The following is an 18,521-nucleotide window of genomic DNA, read 5'->3' as shown; positions in this document are numbered from 1 at the left end:
ATAGTAAGGAAGTTCTTCTTCACCCAGAGAGTGGTAGAAATCTGGAACGCTCTTCCAGAAGCTGTTATAGAGGAAAGCACCCTCCAGGGATTCAAGAAAAGGCTAGATAAGTTCCTGCTGAACCAGAACGTACGCAGGTAAGGCTATACTCAAATGGGACACTAGTCTTTGAACTAAGGGCCGCTGCGTGAGCAGACTGCTGGGCAAGATGGACCACTGGTCTGACCCAGCAGTGGCAATTCTTATGTTCTTATGTTCTTAACAGAAAAGAGCAAAACAGGATTCCAACAGTGGAAGTAAAGCAACCTTCTTACTATGAATGAAGACAGGTAACTGAACATGTTTAACTGATTGATATTTTAGGGCCCTGTGTTTTTATCCTATCTGAATTGGAATATAAACAGATAAGAATGCTACAATATAATTAGTGGTGTAGAAGACTTTTATAGTTTATAGATTATTATTTATATTCTGCCTTTAAACAAGGCAGAGTACAACCATATGTACATAATGACCAGACAAAACAGATAATTCAAAAATATCAAAATAATAAATCCATATAAAACATTATAAGAACATAAGAATAGCCTTACTGGGTCAGACCAATGGTCCATCAAGCCCAGTAGCCCGTTCTCACAGTGGCCAATCCAAGTCACTAGTACCTGGCCAAAACCTAAGGTGTAGCAATATTCCATGCTACCAATACAGGGCAAGCAGTGGCTTCCCCCTTGTCTTTCTCAGTAACAGACTAGGAACTTTTCCTCCAAGAACTTGTCCAAACCTTTCTTAAAACCAGCTACGCTATCCACTCTTACCACATCCTCTGGAAACTATTCTCTGGCTGAAAAAAATTTTCTCCTATTGGTTGTTAAGAGTATTTTACTGTAACTTCATTGAGTGTCCCCTAGTCTTTGTAATTTTTGACAGAGCGAAAAATCGATCCACATTAATCTTTGATACTTCATTTTACAAAACAGGTGACTCTTTAACAACTGTTTAAACTTACACAGATCTTTTTTGTTCCACTCTACAGGTCCCGCACATGATAAAATACTGGCTCTCATGGAGGGGCATTTTCAAAACACAAGTCTACGTTCGATTTGGACATATGGCGCAAGACGTCCCACCTGTCTACAACCCCAATAGCCCTTATGGCTGTAGGTGGCACCTATATGGCAGTAGAGTAGGTTTTGGGGGGGGTTTTGGTGGGTTCACATTTTCCACCATAAATGTAGTGATTAGAGTGGCTCATAGGCCAGATTATAAGCTCTTCTGAGCAGGGACCATCTATTGTATGTTAAATGTACAGTGCTGCGTACGCCTTTCAGTGCTACGGAAATGATAAATAGTAGTAGTGGTTCACTAGCCCACCCACCAGGCTACTTAAGACACCTGTGTGGAGCTCTATTAGACTTCCTCATAATCTATTAGACTTCCTCATACCAGATGCTGCTGTTTTAGAGACAAGTATGTACCTTTTTGTTCTCATTTTTGTGTGTTGGAATGGGGTTAGTGAGCACTGGGAAGCAATGTCTTACTTTGATGCCTGAAGTGGTCTTCTGGTCAGTTTAGGCACCTTTGTGGCACTTAGACCCTTCTAAAACAGGTCTAGGCCCAAACATATAAGTTCCATCCAGGATGTCTTGCAAAATGTTTGATTATCACTGCAAGACATCCATAGCTAACCCATCCTTGAGTTTGCCTGTGCCCAACCATAAAGCACCTCCACCACACCCATTTCGTGCTCTGAACGTATAGAGGCTGAAACACCTTGCTAGATGTACAGAAAAACAATTTTGATTATCGGCACTTGGACGTCCTGGCAATTAGGACGTCCAAGTGCCGATTTAGGATACTTTTTGGACGTTTATGCTTTTTGATTATGAGCCTGATGTCTCTAAGTGTAATTTTTGGTGAGTAGGGACAACCAGGTCACAATGTGTGGCAGATCTCAGTAAATGAGAGGGCAAATAGGGCATCACACAATCCTGCAAATATTTCAGTGATAGATGATGTACACTTAAATAAACCAACAACTTGTACTTGGTTCTATATTCCATAGTCAACCAATACAATGATACAAAATACAAGGTAACATGTTCATACTTCCCAATTCCAAACAGCGCTCAAATAATAGAGTTCTGGACAACTTGTAACGCACGCATATCAGAAGATGACATACCCAGATACACAACATTACAGTAATCCAAACTAGCTAGCACAACAGATTGAAGAATTTGTTTAAAGTCATTGCCTGATAAATACATCCAAAGTTTGCTCAACATCTGCAACTTAAATGTCTTTTTAATCGCATTACATAATATGACCTATAAGGTTTGTGCAGGTCATACAAGAGACTGGAATGACAGGCTCAGTATCACCAGTTTTTCATACCTGCCAAATAAAGTTTAATACTAACTCCCATAGATATTATTGAATGAATCATAACTTAACCCCAGATTCCATAAAGTGATTGATACACTAGCATAAAAATGAGTGACTTTTGCTTTTAATTTTTGGGTGAATACTTTTGTCTTATTTTTTCCAGATACAAAGATAACCTTGTTTAGTAGCTTTACTTGAAACTACAGTACTTAAAAGCCTGGATAGGAGGAGCTCAACGACTACCTATCCATCTAGTAGCGTTGTCAAGCCACGCCCTACTTTTAGAGTTCCTTACACATCCGGGGGGGGGAATGTATTTTTGATTACTAAAACTACTTAATTATAATGTTATATTTACATAATATGTCTTATTCTTTTAGTTATGAGGAGGGGGGAGAAAATGTTTGTATTCTGTATTAATGGTGTATTTAAAGTGCTTTCCTTATAGTATTTGTGTTTAAGATAATTGTAATGCACTGTCAAAGTTTGAAAATTACTAAAGATTTATAAAAAAAAAAAAAAAACACGAAACTACAGTACTTTTCTTCTGCTTGTTTATAGTTTTGAAAGGATTACAAAGCACGTGCATATCATCACAATATCCTTCCACTTAAAAGCAGCTGATTCTTCTACCACAGAGGCAAATTTTTCTCATTTATCACCATGATGCATGGCTTCCTGTCTGCAATTGCCTTAGTTTGACAGTGGTTCACCGGATTTTTATCAAGTAAAGGTCAAAAGTTTACTTCAATTGGTCTTGAACATGTTGAAATGTATCCTCATTAACACCTTTCCAAATTCCCTGGCATTTCTGACAGAAAATCAACTGCATTTTCTGTGTGAAATCAGGATACCACAATCTTCCACTGTCTGTTACAAAATGGAACATTCTGGAGTACCTGTCTAACTCGAACTGTCTTGGAAGATGTCATGAAGGATGGTCTTATATGCCTATCATTGTTAATGGGCACTTACATCCTATGGGGCCAATGATGAAAACGTAGCCAAATGGTTACCACAGAGTATGCATGTTACTAGCTGAACAAAACAATAATTGGGCTAAGCATGGATTTAATGTGTGAGGCATACATGGCCATACATTGCATTCAGATAAACACATATGAGGCCATTAAGTATGGTGAGGCAATGCAAAAAGAGAAATAATGGCATCTGATAAATGGTTACCAGAATTTTTTCAACAGGACCAGTAAAGCATAGCCTGACTTAATACTCCTAAATATCTTTCTGCAATGAAGCCCCTAATGGATCCAACCCGATCACCCTCTCTTGCTTCTACCTTGACTTAAAAACTTTTCAGGGTTTCCAGGGTCACCTCCATCCTGCTGACCAAACCCTCCTGCCCCTGGCTTAACTTTTTTAAAAAAAAAATTCCTTCATGTCTAGGGCACCACTTCCAAACCCAACGCAACCCCATACCCTTCCCGCTACCCTTCCCATGAGGTCTAGCCCCCACCCCCCTCCCCCAACATGACCCCCTCTACCTCCCCAGTCAAAAAAAAACAAAAAATTCCTGGTGTCTAGTAGTATCCCTCTACCCACCTGACCCCTCCCCCTAGGTTCCCCTAATTCTCCCCAGGTCATACCTTAAAGGAAGCAGGAGCAATACCCACTTGTTCCTGCTTCCAGTGCTGACATCTTGGAAAATTACAGTGCATCCTGGGATGCACCAGGCAGAATGACTGTGCCATATAGCTGCCTCCTTTAATTAATTAATGAATTAATTTTGGAGTGGCAGGCCTGTGAGCAGGAGGGACTGGGCATCCCTTCTGCTGTCATCTTTCTGTATAGGTACAGGGGTTGTTTGGGGGGCTGGGGGACATCCAGTGGCAGGGGTAGTGGGCTTCCCATCTGACAATTCTTTCTAAAGTAAGGGGAATAGGGGAGGGGGTTCCTGTGAGGGGAGGGGGTCGGAGGGATCAGCGGGGGGGGGGGTCATGTAGACAGGAGGGAGTGGGCATCCCTCCTTCTGATTTTTATTTAAGTCTGTAGAGGGGGGTCCTGGTGGGGAGGAGTCAGGTTGGTTTGGCGGTGGGGGGCCAGCTCACCGAAGGAGGACACTCTGTCCAAAGAGGCGGACACTATCCCCCGGGAGACTATACTGGGCCAGGTTCCTGAAGAGATCAATCCTGCAGCTGAAACACCATTGGAGCAAGAAGAGGAACAAGATAGAATGGAGAGAAGCCCAGGGACAGTGGATTTCAACCCAATGCCTACAGGTACTTTTACTGTTACAAAACCCACCAATGTAACCCTTGATTCCCTCTGGGACCTGGTGGCTAGTCTGGGACAAACATTGTCCCCACAAATTAAGAACTTGGAAAAGAAATTATCTGAATGCAAAGAAGAATTTAAAAATTTCAAGCAAGAAACTCTGGCTGTAAAAACAAAGGTAGAAAATATGGAAAAAGAGTTCTTAGATGTAAAACAGATGCCGGGGGTTTTGATTAAGGACAATACCAACTTAAGAAGGAAGATGGAAAATTTAGAAAATAACTTTCATTCTAATAATATTAGGATGCTAAATTTTCCCAAAGTTTCATCGATGTCCACTAAAGAAATGTTAAAAAAATATTTCCTTGAAATTTTGAATGTTCCAGAGGACATATTCCCCCCTTTTGCACAAATATATTAACTTCCAACACAAGAAAAAAAAAAAAGAAGAGCAACATTCTGGCTTTTGCCTTTGTTGTACCTGATTGTTTCTGTGTTCTCATCATTGCCTTGTACTGTGCCCTTTGTGGCCCTTTCTGCTTTCAATAAACATATGTTTAAAAAATAAAAGATCCAGATGCACAGATGGATAACACAACAATTTTGTGGGTCTCTGTGGGATGATTTTTGGGCCAATTCCTAAGCAGCGATCGAAGTTAAAACAGCTGCCCATGAAAATGAGCTTTGCGGAGGGCAGTCGTCATCCGATCGCTAGCTTAGAATTCAGCACAGGTCTGGTGCCTAACTCATGGATGCTGTACATACACCTGCTAAAAAATAAAAGCAGGTAAATTCCACTGCCCAACATAGGGATGCTGCAGGCAAATTCTGTAATTCCATGTGCAAGTTTTTGAAATTGCCCCTGGCCATGCTCCCTTTTCAGATATGTACTATGAGAGTTAGGCACCAAGCCTTAAAGGGCAGGGCTGCCCAAGTCCGTCCTCGAGATCTACTGGCAGGCCAGGTTTTCAGGATATCCACAGTAAACATGCCTGAGAGAGATTTGCATACCAAGATGGCAGTGCAGACAAATCTCTCTCATGCATATTCATTGTAGATATCCTGAAAACCTGGCCTGCCAGTAGATCTCGAGGACCGGACTTGGACAGCCTTGCCTTATAGAATAATGTGCAGCCACGTTGCGTGCACAAATTCTACTGTAATTGATTCCAATTAACTTACTGCTAGTTAAGGGCTCACTGGTCAATTAAGTTGCACAAGCAACTTGGGCACACACCCAAATTTCAGCACACAACTTTGGGCACCATATATAGAATCTAGGGGTTAAAGTATCAGTGCTAGTAGGAATGTCTAATGTCCTAATTTAATTGGGAATGATCTGGGTTCATTGGAACTCAATCCATTTCCTTATTTTCTTTGAAATTGAGTTGATATAAGCAATATGTTTCCCCTTTAGTGGGCTTGTAAAGGATTGTCTTTTTGTATGATGTGTTGTATTGAAAACCTGTATGGTAACCCTTTTTTTCCTTGATATCTTCATGATATTGTAAATGTATTAAATTCAAATTAAAAAAAAAAAAAAAAGTAACAGTGCTGGCATTTAACATAGTGATCGTAGCAGTATAAGGGTTTCTCATGCACTAAACATGCTGCCTCACAGGCTAAGGTAGGGGTGGGCAACGAGGGCCGCAATCCAGTCTGGTTTTTAGGAGTTTCCCCAATGAATATGCATGAGATCCATTTGCATACAATGGGAGGCAATGCATGCAACTAGATCTCATGCACATTCATTGGGGAACTCCTGAAAACCCGACTAGATTGCAGCCCTCATTGCCCTCCCCTGGGTTAAGGGCTGGAGACTTGTAGCTGAGCTCCAGAGGCTGCTTAGCTACAACCAGAGCTCCCGCAAATGTGGCCATGAGGGGAAGAAGGAGAAGTCTGCTCTTGCACCAGCAAGTGTTGGTTCTAATCAATGGTAATATATAAGGAAGTACATCTATACACATACCATGGAAGAATATGTGATGTATGGGGTATACCTACTGTATGGCTTTACACTTCCCCCTCCATATTCGCGGAGATAGGGGATCAGCATGGCCATGAATACAGAAGAACCACAAATAACTTTTTGTATGTTATTCACTGTTTTTCTGTATAAAGCCCCCAAAAAAGACACAAAACCGTGAATAAAATTACCTGTTCCTGTCAAGAAAGTGCCGCGATGTCCTTTGTACAACGCTGAGAGGATCAATTTTCTCTGTGCATCGCTGGGAGCTTCCTTTGACATGAAAAACCAAACCGCGGACAATGAAACCACGAATACGGAGGGGGAAGTGTATTAGGTGCTTTGTTGTAGGAAATAACCCTGGTGGTCTTCATTTCAATTATCTAACAAGGTCCCCTGATTACTAATCTTCCATGTGAGTTATGTGTAAAAGAAAACATGTAAATAAAATAACAAAATAATAAAATATTTTTGAGAGGTAACACATACATAAAGACGGGACACTGGGCAGGTTTTTCTATGTGGATATTTATTATAACCTCCCCGTATATTTATTAATTTTTGAGTTTAGCTTTTTTGGTTTAGTGTCAATATATAAGGAAGCCCAGTCAGACACTCCCTTGCTGATTCAATCGTTTTTAGAGGGCCTGACTTGCCTCTACTGCTGTCCCAGCTACTTATGCTGTTTCAGGGTAAGGTCTTCCGTGCATGTCTCATGCTTGATTCTTGCTTTACTCTTGGTTCCTGTCTCACTCCAGACTCCTACACCACAGTCGATTCCCATTCTACGTACTTGTGATTCTAGTTCCACATCTAATTTCTGCTCCATGTCTGGTTCCTGATCCTGCCTGGCTTCCACCTTGCTCAGCTCTACCCTGGGCCTATCTGTTACCTCCATGCCCTTGCCCAGGGGAGGTCCTGATAGCCAGTTGAAACTGACCCCTGTATTAACTTGCTCCTACTCTTGCCTGTAACGTTACAATAGGCAACATATTTGTAGATCTAATTGAATGTGTTGATGGTCTATGAATCTCACTTTAAACATAGAACCTAGTAAAATTAACTGAATATTTCCCCCGGACAAGTGCTAAAACAGCACAAGTATTTCTAGATCTTTCAGTGGTCATGTTAACCTATTCTTTTAATTTTGCAGACTAATGATGACATTTGCCTAGATACAGTGGAAAGTTGTTTTTTTGAAATTATGCATGGAGAATGCATCCATGATCACGTAATTTAAGGGCTGACAACAAATACGAAAGTAAGTGCAACCCAGCAAAACATCTTTGTTGGCAGTCTTCCTCCACCCACCCTCTGATCTAAAAATATTTCTGCCTTTATTACATGCATGATTCATCAAGCTTAATGTTATCAGTGCTTTCCTTACAAAGATTAAAATACATGAGCTAAAGCTATTATTTTCCTGCAATGAGTTTAGTTAACCGAGGATATCTTGATGTTACTCTCAAATTGAAGCTGAGCCTCAGATACAGGTTCCCGCATTATTATAGACCAGGGGTGTCAAAGTCCCTCCTCAAGGGCCGCATTCCAGTCGGGTTTTCAGGATTTCCCCAATGAATATGCATGAGATCTATTTGCATGCATTGCCTCCCATTGTATGCTAATAGATCTCATGCATATTCATGGGGGAAATCCTGAAAACCTGACTGGATTGTGGCCCTCGAGGAGGGACTTTGACACCCCTGTTATAGACTGTTGTTTGCCAAGATAAAAATATAGAGAGTGGTGTGAAAAGTTCCTGGATACAGCCTACTACAAATAATTTATAATGGTGGCTTATGTTTTAATAACCTAATGTTTCAAGGTGCAACAGCCACCATAAATGATTTTGACAACAATAGAACTACTTATTGATTCTCTCTCTCTCTCTTTACTTGTGCTCCCTAAGTTCTTTGAATGAAATCCGACCCACACTGCTCCCTTTGGAAGATTTTTCTTTTTTGCATGTTTGTTTTTTCTAGCAATTATAATAAAAATATACAAGCAAAATATTCCCTCCCCCTTTTATGAAGTCATGTTAGGGGTTTTTTATTGTCGGCCGCAGCGGTAAAAGCTCCAATGCTGAGTGTCAGAGCTTTACCCACCGCAGCTGGCGATAAAAACCCCTAATGCGGCTTCATAAGAGGGGGGGTGTATATTTGCTACAGAAATTAAGATGGCAAGCCATAAAGAAACAATCACTATATAAATCATAATATCAAAAGAAAAAATACAATCCCATCTTTTTGTGGTCCCCAAACAGAGAACGATCAGAGAAATTAAAGAGGAAATTTTGTACCATCACCACAGCAGATAATACATGGCACCATGGGACTCTTAATCAAAACGGAAATACGTCTAAAATCCCGTCTAAATTGGCACTTGGACGATTAATAAGACAAGTCATCCAAGTGCCGATAACCAAAACGGGTTTTAGACGTATTTAAAAACAGCTTAGGTCGCTTCAGTGCTGTTGTACGCCCAGAGCTGAAAGGGGCATTTTAGGAGAAGTGGTGAGGTCGGGATTTGGGCAGGACGTGGGCTGACCTAGACTTAGTCGTACTGCAAATATAACCGAAAGTTTAACGAGGCTGCCTGGACGGAACTTGTATGTTGTGACCTAGGCGATGTAAAAACAGGTTTAAGTGCCCAGAAGGTATCCAAAGTGACCAGATAACCACTGTAGAAACAAAGTACAGACCCCCACACACTCCCCCAGTGATCACTAACCCCCCCAACACCATAAAAATCAGAATAAAGACATACATACCTGCCTCCAGAACATCAGCACCTGGCATAGGAAAGCCTAGTAGGGCAGCACAGAGGTGGCTTAAGTAGTCTGGGGCTATTGGGGTTGTAGACAGGTGGGTCTAGTAGGTTTTGGGGGGCTCACCATGACCTATAAGGGAGTTCTGGTGTAGATTGCAGCAGTGCCCTGTAAGGTGCCCCACTACTGTGTTGCCATGTCTGGGTGTTCAGTTCATCACTTTGCTGGCCCCTCCCACATCCAAAAGGTCTTCTTTTAGGCGTTTTTGACTTGGACAAATTTTTGGATGAGAATGGGGTATAAAGATAGGCGACTTAGCGGTCTAGCCAATCAAACTGCTGGATGTGTAATTAGACGATTTTCGGAAAAAAAAAAATTTTGGACGTATTTTTCGACTTTGGGCAACTAGCGACTTAGGCCCACAACTGACTTAGACGTATCTTTTGAATATGCCTCTGCATACGTTAATCCATATTCTCCACTACAGCTCCTCAGTTATGGAACTCAATGCCTAATCACCTTCGGGAAGAATCCAATCTCGAACGATTTAAATCAAATCTAAAAGTTTTTTTTTATTCAAAGATGCATTTGATCTATAACCATTGACAATCTATATCCATTCTCTACCACAGACGTTAACTTCCCTCCCTTTTGTATTATCCTTTTACGTCTTCCTATCCTATTCAAAATTGTATTTCTTCCCTCCTACCTCCTGTAATTATTGTCAATCCGTAGTGTAAATACATATGGAGAGGCATAATCAAAAGAAATGTTTAAGTCCATTTTGGCCTAACTCACAAGTCGTCCAAAGTCGAACAAGGGGAAAAAAAAGGTCCATTTTCAAAAAATACGTCCAGGATATTTTTACTTTTTTTCAAAAATCGTCCAACTGTACGTCCAACTGTACGTCCAGCCGTTTGATCGTCCAGACCGTTAAGTCATCCATCTTTATACCCCATTTTCGACCAAAAATTTGTCCAACTCAAAAATGCTTAGAAAAAGACCTTTTAGGTGTGGGAGGGGCCAGAAGAGTAAGGGACTGACACCCAAACATGGCAACAGAGTAGTGGGGCACCTTACAGGGCACTGCTATAAACTTCACAAAAAGGGTACCACATAAACATCTCACAACAGCTCCCTTATAGGTCATAGTGAGCCCCCCAAAACACCCCCAGAATCTACTAGACCCACATATCTACCACCCCAACAGCCCTTATGGCTTCAGGAGCCACTTATATGGCAACAAAAGGGTTGAGGGGGTTTTGGGGGGTGCACATGTTTCTCCATGAATGCAGAGATTAGAGTGGCTTATGAGTCTGGGTCCTCCTCTCCATGGTTCACTAACCCACCCCCAAGATCACTTAAGTCACCTCTGTGCAGCTCTATTAGGCTGCCAGGTGCTGATGTTCTGAAGGCAGATATGTAAAGTTGTTATTACGTTTTTTATGGGGGTGGGGGAGAGGTCAGTGATCACTGGGGCTGTGTATGGGGGTCTGTACTTTGTGTCTGCAGTGCTTATCAGGTCACTTTGGATACTTTTTGTGGACTTAGACCTGGTTTTAGATGGCCTAAGTCACAACGTCCAAGTTCCATCTAGGCAGTGTTGTAAAACCTTCAGTTATACATGCAGTACGACTAAGTCTACGACGGTCCACGGTCCACCCAAATCCTGCCCTCACCACTCCTCCTAAAACGCCCCTTTTAGCTCTGGTCATTCAGCAGCACTGTGAAGGCCTAAGTCGTTTTTAAATACGTCTAACACCCTGTTCGATTATCAGCACTTGGAGGACTTTTGTTACTGATCGTCCAAGTGCCGATTTAGGCCGCTTTTTAGACGTTTTTCTGTTTCTATTATGAGCCCCATATTGTTTTGTATAATGACAAATGCTTGTATTTCCCCTTGTTTTTTTAAAAAAAATTTTAAAACTACTTAGAAATCTGATAAGTGGGATAACAATTTTTAATAAAACTTAGAAAAACTTGGAAATTTATTAGATGATAAAAAAGTGGGAAAAACAACTGTTATTACATGGATTCTGTTAGCTTATTATCTAGAAATGTTTGAAGTTCTTTAGGGTTACAAAATAGATAATGCACATTTTGAAACTTCAAATCTGAATTTCTCTACCGCACTTATCCAGAATAGGTTCAAAGTGATTTACAAATAGAGAGGTCCATATAATATACGGGGAATTACAATGACAGTGATATTTTGATTACAAATTTTAAAGTTTCATAATGATAAGTAGGGAAGGTCTGACATATAAATTGCAATTTTGGGAAGTTTTTCATGGTTAAGTTGACCGTACGTCCCGTTTTGAACGGGACCGTCCCGTTTTCAGACCTCCCTGTCTTGTTATCCCCACACATAGCTTTGGGACGCCGAAACGTCCCGTTTTCAGGGACAGCGTCCCGAAGCTATGCTCAGGGACAACGGGACAGGCGATCACTTCCTGTCCCTACCTGCCGTGCAAAAAAAAATAAAAAATACTTCCCTCCTTCCTTTCCCCCGGTCTGCTGCTATCTTACCGCCCTGCTGCTGCTGCTGCAGCTGCTAACGCTGACACGAAGTCTTCTTTCCGACATCAATTCTGACATCAGAGAGGACGTTCTAGGCCAGCCAGTCGCTGCCTGGCTGGCCCAGAACGTCCTCTCCGACGTCAAAATTGACGTTGGAAAGAAGACTTCGGGTCGGCGTTAGCAGCAGCAGCAGCAGGGCGGTAAGATAGCAGCGGACCGGGGGAAAGGAAGGACGGAGGCTTTTTTTTGCGTGCGGCAGGGAGGGAGGTAGACAGACAGGCTGGTTGGCTTCGTGGGTAGGGGTGGGACAAAGTCTGGAAGGCAGTGAGAGTGGCATAGGGGGCACTAAAGACATAAGAAGGGGCACTAAGGACATGGGAAGGAGGCACTGGGGGCACTAATGACATAGAAGGGGCACTAAGGACAAGGGAAGGAGGCACTGGGGGGGCACTAAGGACATAGAAGGATAGAGGGAGGGAATAGAAAGGGACAATTCTTGGGCCTGAGTGCAGAAAGAAAGAAATGAAAGAAAGGATGCACAGTCAGAAGGAAATGCAACTAGAGACTCATGAAATCACCAGACAGCAAAGGTAAGAAAAATGATTTATTTTCAATTTAGTGATCAAAATGTGTCAGTTTTGAGAATTTATATAGTGCTGTCTATATTTTGCACTATATTTGTCTATTTTTCTATAGTTACTGAGGTAACATTGCATATTTTAAAATCATCTGCCTTGACATCTTTAAAACCCCCCAAACAGAGCAGGATTAACCAATAGGCCAAGTAGGCACGTGCCTAGGGCCCGAAATGGTCAGGGGGCCTGATGAAGGAGAACATCAACATTGTTTTCTCCAAACGGCGATGGGCCCCTCCAGCATCGATCGGCAACGCGGGCCCCCCCCCCCTCCGATTGGCAACGTGGCCCCCCCCCCAATCGACGGAAAGTAAGACAAGCAAGCAACACGGATAAGAAAGGCAACGGGAACTGTAATTGTGCAAGTGGTGCTGCTTGCCCAAAGCTTCCCTCTGACTCAGCTTCCTGTTTCCACCTAGGTGCATGGTGGGGTGAGGCAGGGCAGGAGGCCCAGTGTGCCTAGGGGCCCTTGACAAATTAATCCTGCTCTGCCCTCAAATATAAATGATAATTAACATTTTCTCTGCATATAGTGAGCTTTGTAGTTTTTTAAAAATTTTATGGTTACCATTATGAATTAATAAGATATTATGTGTACATGAAAAATGAATGGAAGAAATTGGGGACAGGATTAGGGGCGGGGCTAGGGCAGGATTGGGGGCGGGACTGACAATTAATAGATGTCCCCTTTTGATGAAAAAATTAAATGGTCACGTTATTCATGGTGTATACAGTATACTATGGGCTCCTTTTACGAAGGTGTGTTAGGGCCTTAACACGTGGAATAGCATGTGTTAAATTGCGCTACCGCCTCCTTTTGAGCAGGCAGTAGATTTTCGTTTAGCGTGCGCTATAGTGCATGCTAATCTGGTGCGTGCACTAAAATGCTTAGCACACCTTCTTAAAAGGAGCCCTATGTCTGTGATAATAGGAAATTTTAGAAAGAAAACATCATTATCCTGAGTGACATGAGTAGGGAGTGCCATGAATGCTTACACTCTTCCTGTCACTCCATAAATCCCAAAGAACTATAGCTTCAAAAAGCAGATCTATGCTGACATTATAATTTCAAAATAATCAGCTGACATTCAAAGCTATTTAACTGTACAGGAATGGCGCCTGATCTGTTAAATAGAATTTTAGCACCTAACTGCGGATATTCAGTGGGCGATAACCTTCAAGCTCTCAATGAATATCTGCGGTTAGCAGCTAGCTACTTTATTATTTTATTTTTAGAAATTATATACCACTTATAACCTAAGTGGTTTACACTTAAGCATTTTTCCCTATATATCCTGGCAGGCTCACACTCTATCTAATGTACCTGGGGCAATTGGAGATTAAGTGACTTGCCCAGGGTCACAAGGAGTAGTGTGGGATTTGAACCCACAACCTCAGGGTGCTGAGACTGTGGCTCTAACCACTGTATCACACGCAACAAAGCCAGCTAGGCACGGATATTCAGCACAAAACCGGCTATGTTTAGCAGCTAAAATAGGCCACTTAAATAGCAGGCCTATCTTTAACCGCTAAGCTCTAAACCAGTTAGCACTGAATATCAGCATAATCAATTAAGCCGCAACCCAAACTGAAACCACCTACTTAATGCCAGTCGCCGGAAAAGGCTCCAACATTGAATATCCAGGCTTAACATCAGCAGTGGACAGCAAAAGTGCTGCCCACCACCAGCTGAATATCCTGCCAGTGGTTTTTCTCACTCTCAACAACAAAAGACACAAGTAGAGTTCCACAATCTTTCACAAAATCCATGGAGGCCTCTAACAAGTCCATTAGGGCTATCACTCCACTTCAGCCCATTGCTTTTTATATGGCTAATAATGAATCTTATTTAGCAGTAGGAAAGCCTCACCATGGAGATTTAATATTTCTAACAAATATTTCTTAAACAAATCTCTAGAGGTGACATGAGAAAAATTCAAAATTTTTAAGTTGAGCCTTCTCAAGGTATTCTCCATATCTACGACAGATACCCACATAGTTTTGTAGTATCTTAACATTCCTCCCCTGCACTTTTCTCAGTTTTTCTCCAAACCAACCCCACTCATTGATATATTTTGAATTTTGTTCTCTATCACAGTCACTCTGGTGGAAATAGCCTCCATAGAATTCTCCATTTGCGTGTGAAGGGGGGGGGGTTTCTCACAGTTTGATCCAGTCTGGTAATTGCCTGCCAGATAAACTCCAAAAACTGCTCAATAAACCCACGTTCCATGCTTAAACAATCCTAATATGCAAATACAAAATGATACCTAATGTGCTCAAACTTTTCAAGAGATCTAAAGTAGTAGTCTCATTTTCAAAATAATCATGGCACATTGACCATAACAGAGTACAAACATGCTCAAAAAACTTTTTCAAGAAAAATTTAGTTTGAAAAGAGTTCCAGATCCTGGCACAGGCCACATGTCGCTCAACAGTTACTTCAGGGAACTCAAAACACAATTTCTCATTCAAAATGTTTGTTGTTTTAGATAAACTTCAAGGTTATCCAAAAAGTCATTGCAGCCAAGAAAGAATTCTATCCCCTTCACATCCTCCAAGGAACACTTGCAGTGCTGCATAGAGATTTAAAATGTATATCCCAGTAACGTACAATAAGGCAAATGTAAGGTATCTTGTGAAATAGCATGTATATATACCATCTCACACATGCTTTCTGGTCATTTGGGAGCAGATACAATAAATAATCCTCTTCCTATTGCCGGTGAGGGTTTGTAGAGGTATTGGATTTTGTACCCTTTCCGTAGAGCGTATGGTTTCAAGTTCAAGTTTCAATTTTAATAAAAAATTTGATAAATCGCAGTTTCATACTTCAAAGCAATTTACAATACAAAATATAGGGAAAACCGACTACATTCATTATAATAAGACGTGGACAATACAGAGAGGTACAAAAGGAGAAACAGGTGGAACTACAAATTAATTAAAGAAAAGAAAGACAAAAAAAGGTAAGAACAAAGGGAAGGGATGTCTTTGTCCAATAAAGATAAGCTAGCCTCGTAAAAGTTTCAAGATTCAAATACAGCTTTATATAGCCAACATTTTAGTGTTTCATAATTGTCCTAATTATTATTAACATGGCACTGGTAATCCAAGTAACCATGTTGATCTACTTGTTGTAAGCTTTTTATTTAAGTTATTTTAAATTTGTTGCTTAATCGTAGCTTAGACAATACACTACCAATGTGTCATTTCTCATCACAACATTTAGAGACAACCCTATAAAAGAAAACAGTGCTGTCCGAAGCTGATTAAATCCCAAAGTATGAAAATAAGGACTTACCCCTTCAGCCTTCTCCTCAGTGGTAGCCAACATTTCCTGAAGAGCCCGCACCGATAAGGACTGTTCAAGCACAAAGGTGCAAATGGAGAGATCAGGGGGAACATTCTAGCAAAAGAGAACACGACCCAGCATTAGTTGAAAGGTTACTTATGCCAAAGTTTTTTTTCATTGGTTTCTAATATTTGCCCATTTCCTTAATCATCTCTCTCTCTTCACAACTCAGTTATGCTTTTTGACTGATGCAATAAAAATCCAAGTGCTGCAGAAACATAAATACAGTACTTCTAAAAGGCCAAGTCCATAGATACAAGTTGGTAATGCTGTTTAATGTTAGTACAATGTTTTTGCTCGACAGGAGGCCTCTAGTTAGATGATATCCTGGCCACAAAATCAGCAGGACTCAGGAGGATAACATAGGTGATATAGGAAGGCCAAGAAATGGGGTTTCCCCTATTGGCTTAAAGAAAGAACTGGCAATCATCCACAGCCTCTCTGTAAAAAAATGGCTTCCTACTGCTAGAGAATTCGCCAAGGAAAGACATTTCGCATACATAAAAATAGCATGCCTATATTTATCAGTAATCCATAATCACTAGATAATGGCTACTCAATGCCAAAATCTTCTATAACTTTAACTACAGAGTAGTGAATCATGTAGCTATATAGCGAAGTAATAATGTAGCAATGTAGGAATTTTGGGGCTCTTCAGACTGCCGATCGAGTAGCTTAACACAATCAAGCTGCAATCCTCATTGATCCCTATGCAATACTATCTTATTATTAATTTTCTGTTTACTTTAAATAATTCTTTATATAAATCATTCTTATACGAGAAAGGATAAACTTATCTTAAATAATAGCACCACCTCTTCCGATGAGCCCGGTTTCAATACTTCATCAGGGAAGTGAGGTGTAACAATAGCGTAATGCGCTGACCTAAACTTTTAAGCGAAACACAGAGTATTTCATTTAAAAGATTAGGTCAGCGCATTACGCTATTGTTACACCTCACTTCCCTGTTGAAGTACTGAAACCGGGCTCGTCAGAAGAGGTGGTGCTATTATTTAAGATAAATTTATATAAATCATTCTTATAAGAGAAAGGATAAAGTATATTTATCAGTGGCACAAACCAAGTGATAGACCTGGTTCAGAATATTGTATAAATTGGCAAAAAGCATGACAGGAAGGTTGATATCATTGGTAAGATTGATAGCTGAAAGATTATTGTGGCAATATCTATACTAATTTTAATAGTTGCTGTATATTTTGTCCAGGGTTTCTTTATATAACCCAACAATAACTCATTTTCCCCTAATATGGTTCTCCTTACCTAAATTCACACACATTTACCACAGAATACTTTCCAAACCTGTGAGTTAAGGAATAATTTTATAAAGGATTGCACCCATAACTAGTACTCACATACCTTTCCCTTTGCACTCAACGATGGATTTTCAAAATGAAAGTGTACATGCTCTTCAGTCTTGAAAATGACCCAGGAAATTCAAGTGATGACATTTGGCATCAGCTGTTGACCATGGCCAGTTAATTTATATATTGTGGGGGAAATTCTATAAGTTGTGCTCAAACATGGGCACCAGAAAAGATCAGCGACATGCGCTATTCTAGTTTAGTCTAGTAAATGGCATGCACCCTTTATAGCGTGGAGGGGTATAATCAAAAGGGACGTCTAAGTCCGTTTACGTCCATCTCGCAAGCCGTCCAAAGTTAAAAAGAGCCTAAGACACATTTTCAAAAGATACGTCAAACTTTTCTCAACTTTCGAAAATCGTCTAATTATACTCCTGCCGATCTGATCTTCCAAGCTGCTAAATCGTCCATCTTTATACCACATTTCCGTCCAACTTTCTGTCCAAGTCCAAAATGTGGGAGGGGTCTGCAAAGTGATGGACTGCACACCCAGACATGCCACCTAAATAGTGGGGTACCTTACAGGGCACTGCTGTGAACTTCACAAAAAGGGTGCCATGTCTGCTCCTCACTACAGCTCCCTTATACGTGACGGTGAGCCCCCCAAACCACCTCCAGAATCCCCTAGACCAGCGATGGCGAACCTATGGCACGCGTGCCAGCTGTGGCACGCGAAGGCCTTGCAGCTGGCACGCGGGAAGGTCCGCAATAGAGAGCTGCACGGGTCGCGGGGATCCCATGGGGACGCCTCCGAGGGTTGCGGGGTTCCTGCGGGGCTTGATGTACTAAGTTGCGCGGCTTTTCTCCCTACCTGCTCTGCTTGCAGCACAGAGCCGAACGGAAGTCTTCCCGACGTTAGCGCTGACGTCGGTAAACAAAGCCCTCCCTCCCTCCGACGTCTGCGCTGACGTTGGGAAGACTTCATTTCGGCTCTGTGCTGCAGGCAGGGTAGGTAAGGAGGAGTAGCGTCGCGGCTCGAGTGGCTTCCAAGGGAGGGGGGCGGTCCGCCCCGCCCCGCCCCGCCCCGTGTGCAGCACAGCCGGCCAGGTCCCCTTACTTTTGTGGAGCTAACCCGACCGACCGACCGACCGACAACAGCCCTGGTCCGACAAACCTCCCTGCCCTTAACCGCGAATCTAAATTACCTTCTTACAGCAGCTGTAAGAAGGAAATTTAGATTTGCGGTTAAGGGCAGAGAGGTTTGTCAGACCGGGGCTGTTGTCGGTCGCGGAAGCGCCACAAAAGTAAGGGGATCTGGCCGGCTGTGCTGCACCCGGGA

The 18,521-nt window shown here is 41.7% G+C and overlaps 1 protein-coding gene across 1 annotated transcript in view; it reads right to left on the bottom strand.

Moving 5' to 3' along the window:
• Positions 1-18,521, bottom strand: part of RYR2 (ryanodine receptor 2) — a 1,389,277-nt gene that overhangs the window by 1,006,580 nt on the left and 364,176 nt on the right. Inside the window, 1 exon segment of the mRNA XM_033937646.1 lies at positions 15,810-15,914. Within this exon segment, the coding sequence (XP_033793537.1) occupies positions 15,810-15,914 (105 nt within the window).

Source organism: Geotrypetes seraphini, chromosome 3 (genome assembly GCF_902459505.1).
Source record: "Geotrypetes seraphini chromosome 3, aGeoSer1.1, whole genome shotgun sequence".
Lineage (NCBI taxonomy): Eukaryota > Metazoa > Chordata > Amphibia > Gymnophiona > Dermophiidae > Geotrypetes > Geotrypetes seraphini.
Note: the sequence above shows the minus strand (reverse complement) of the source record. Positions and strands in the feature narration are given on the sequence as shown.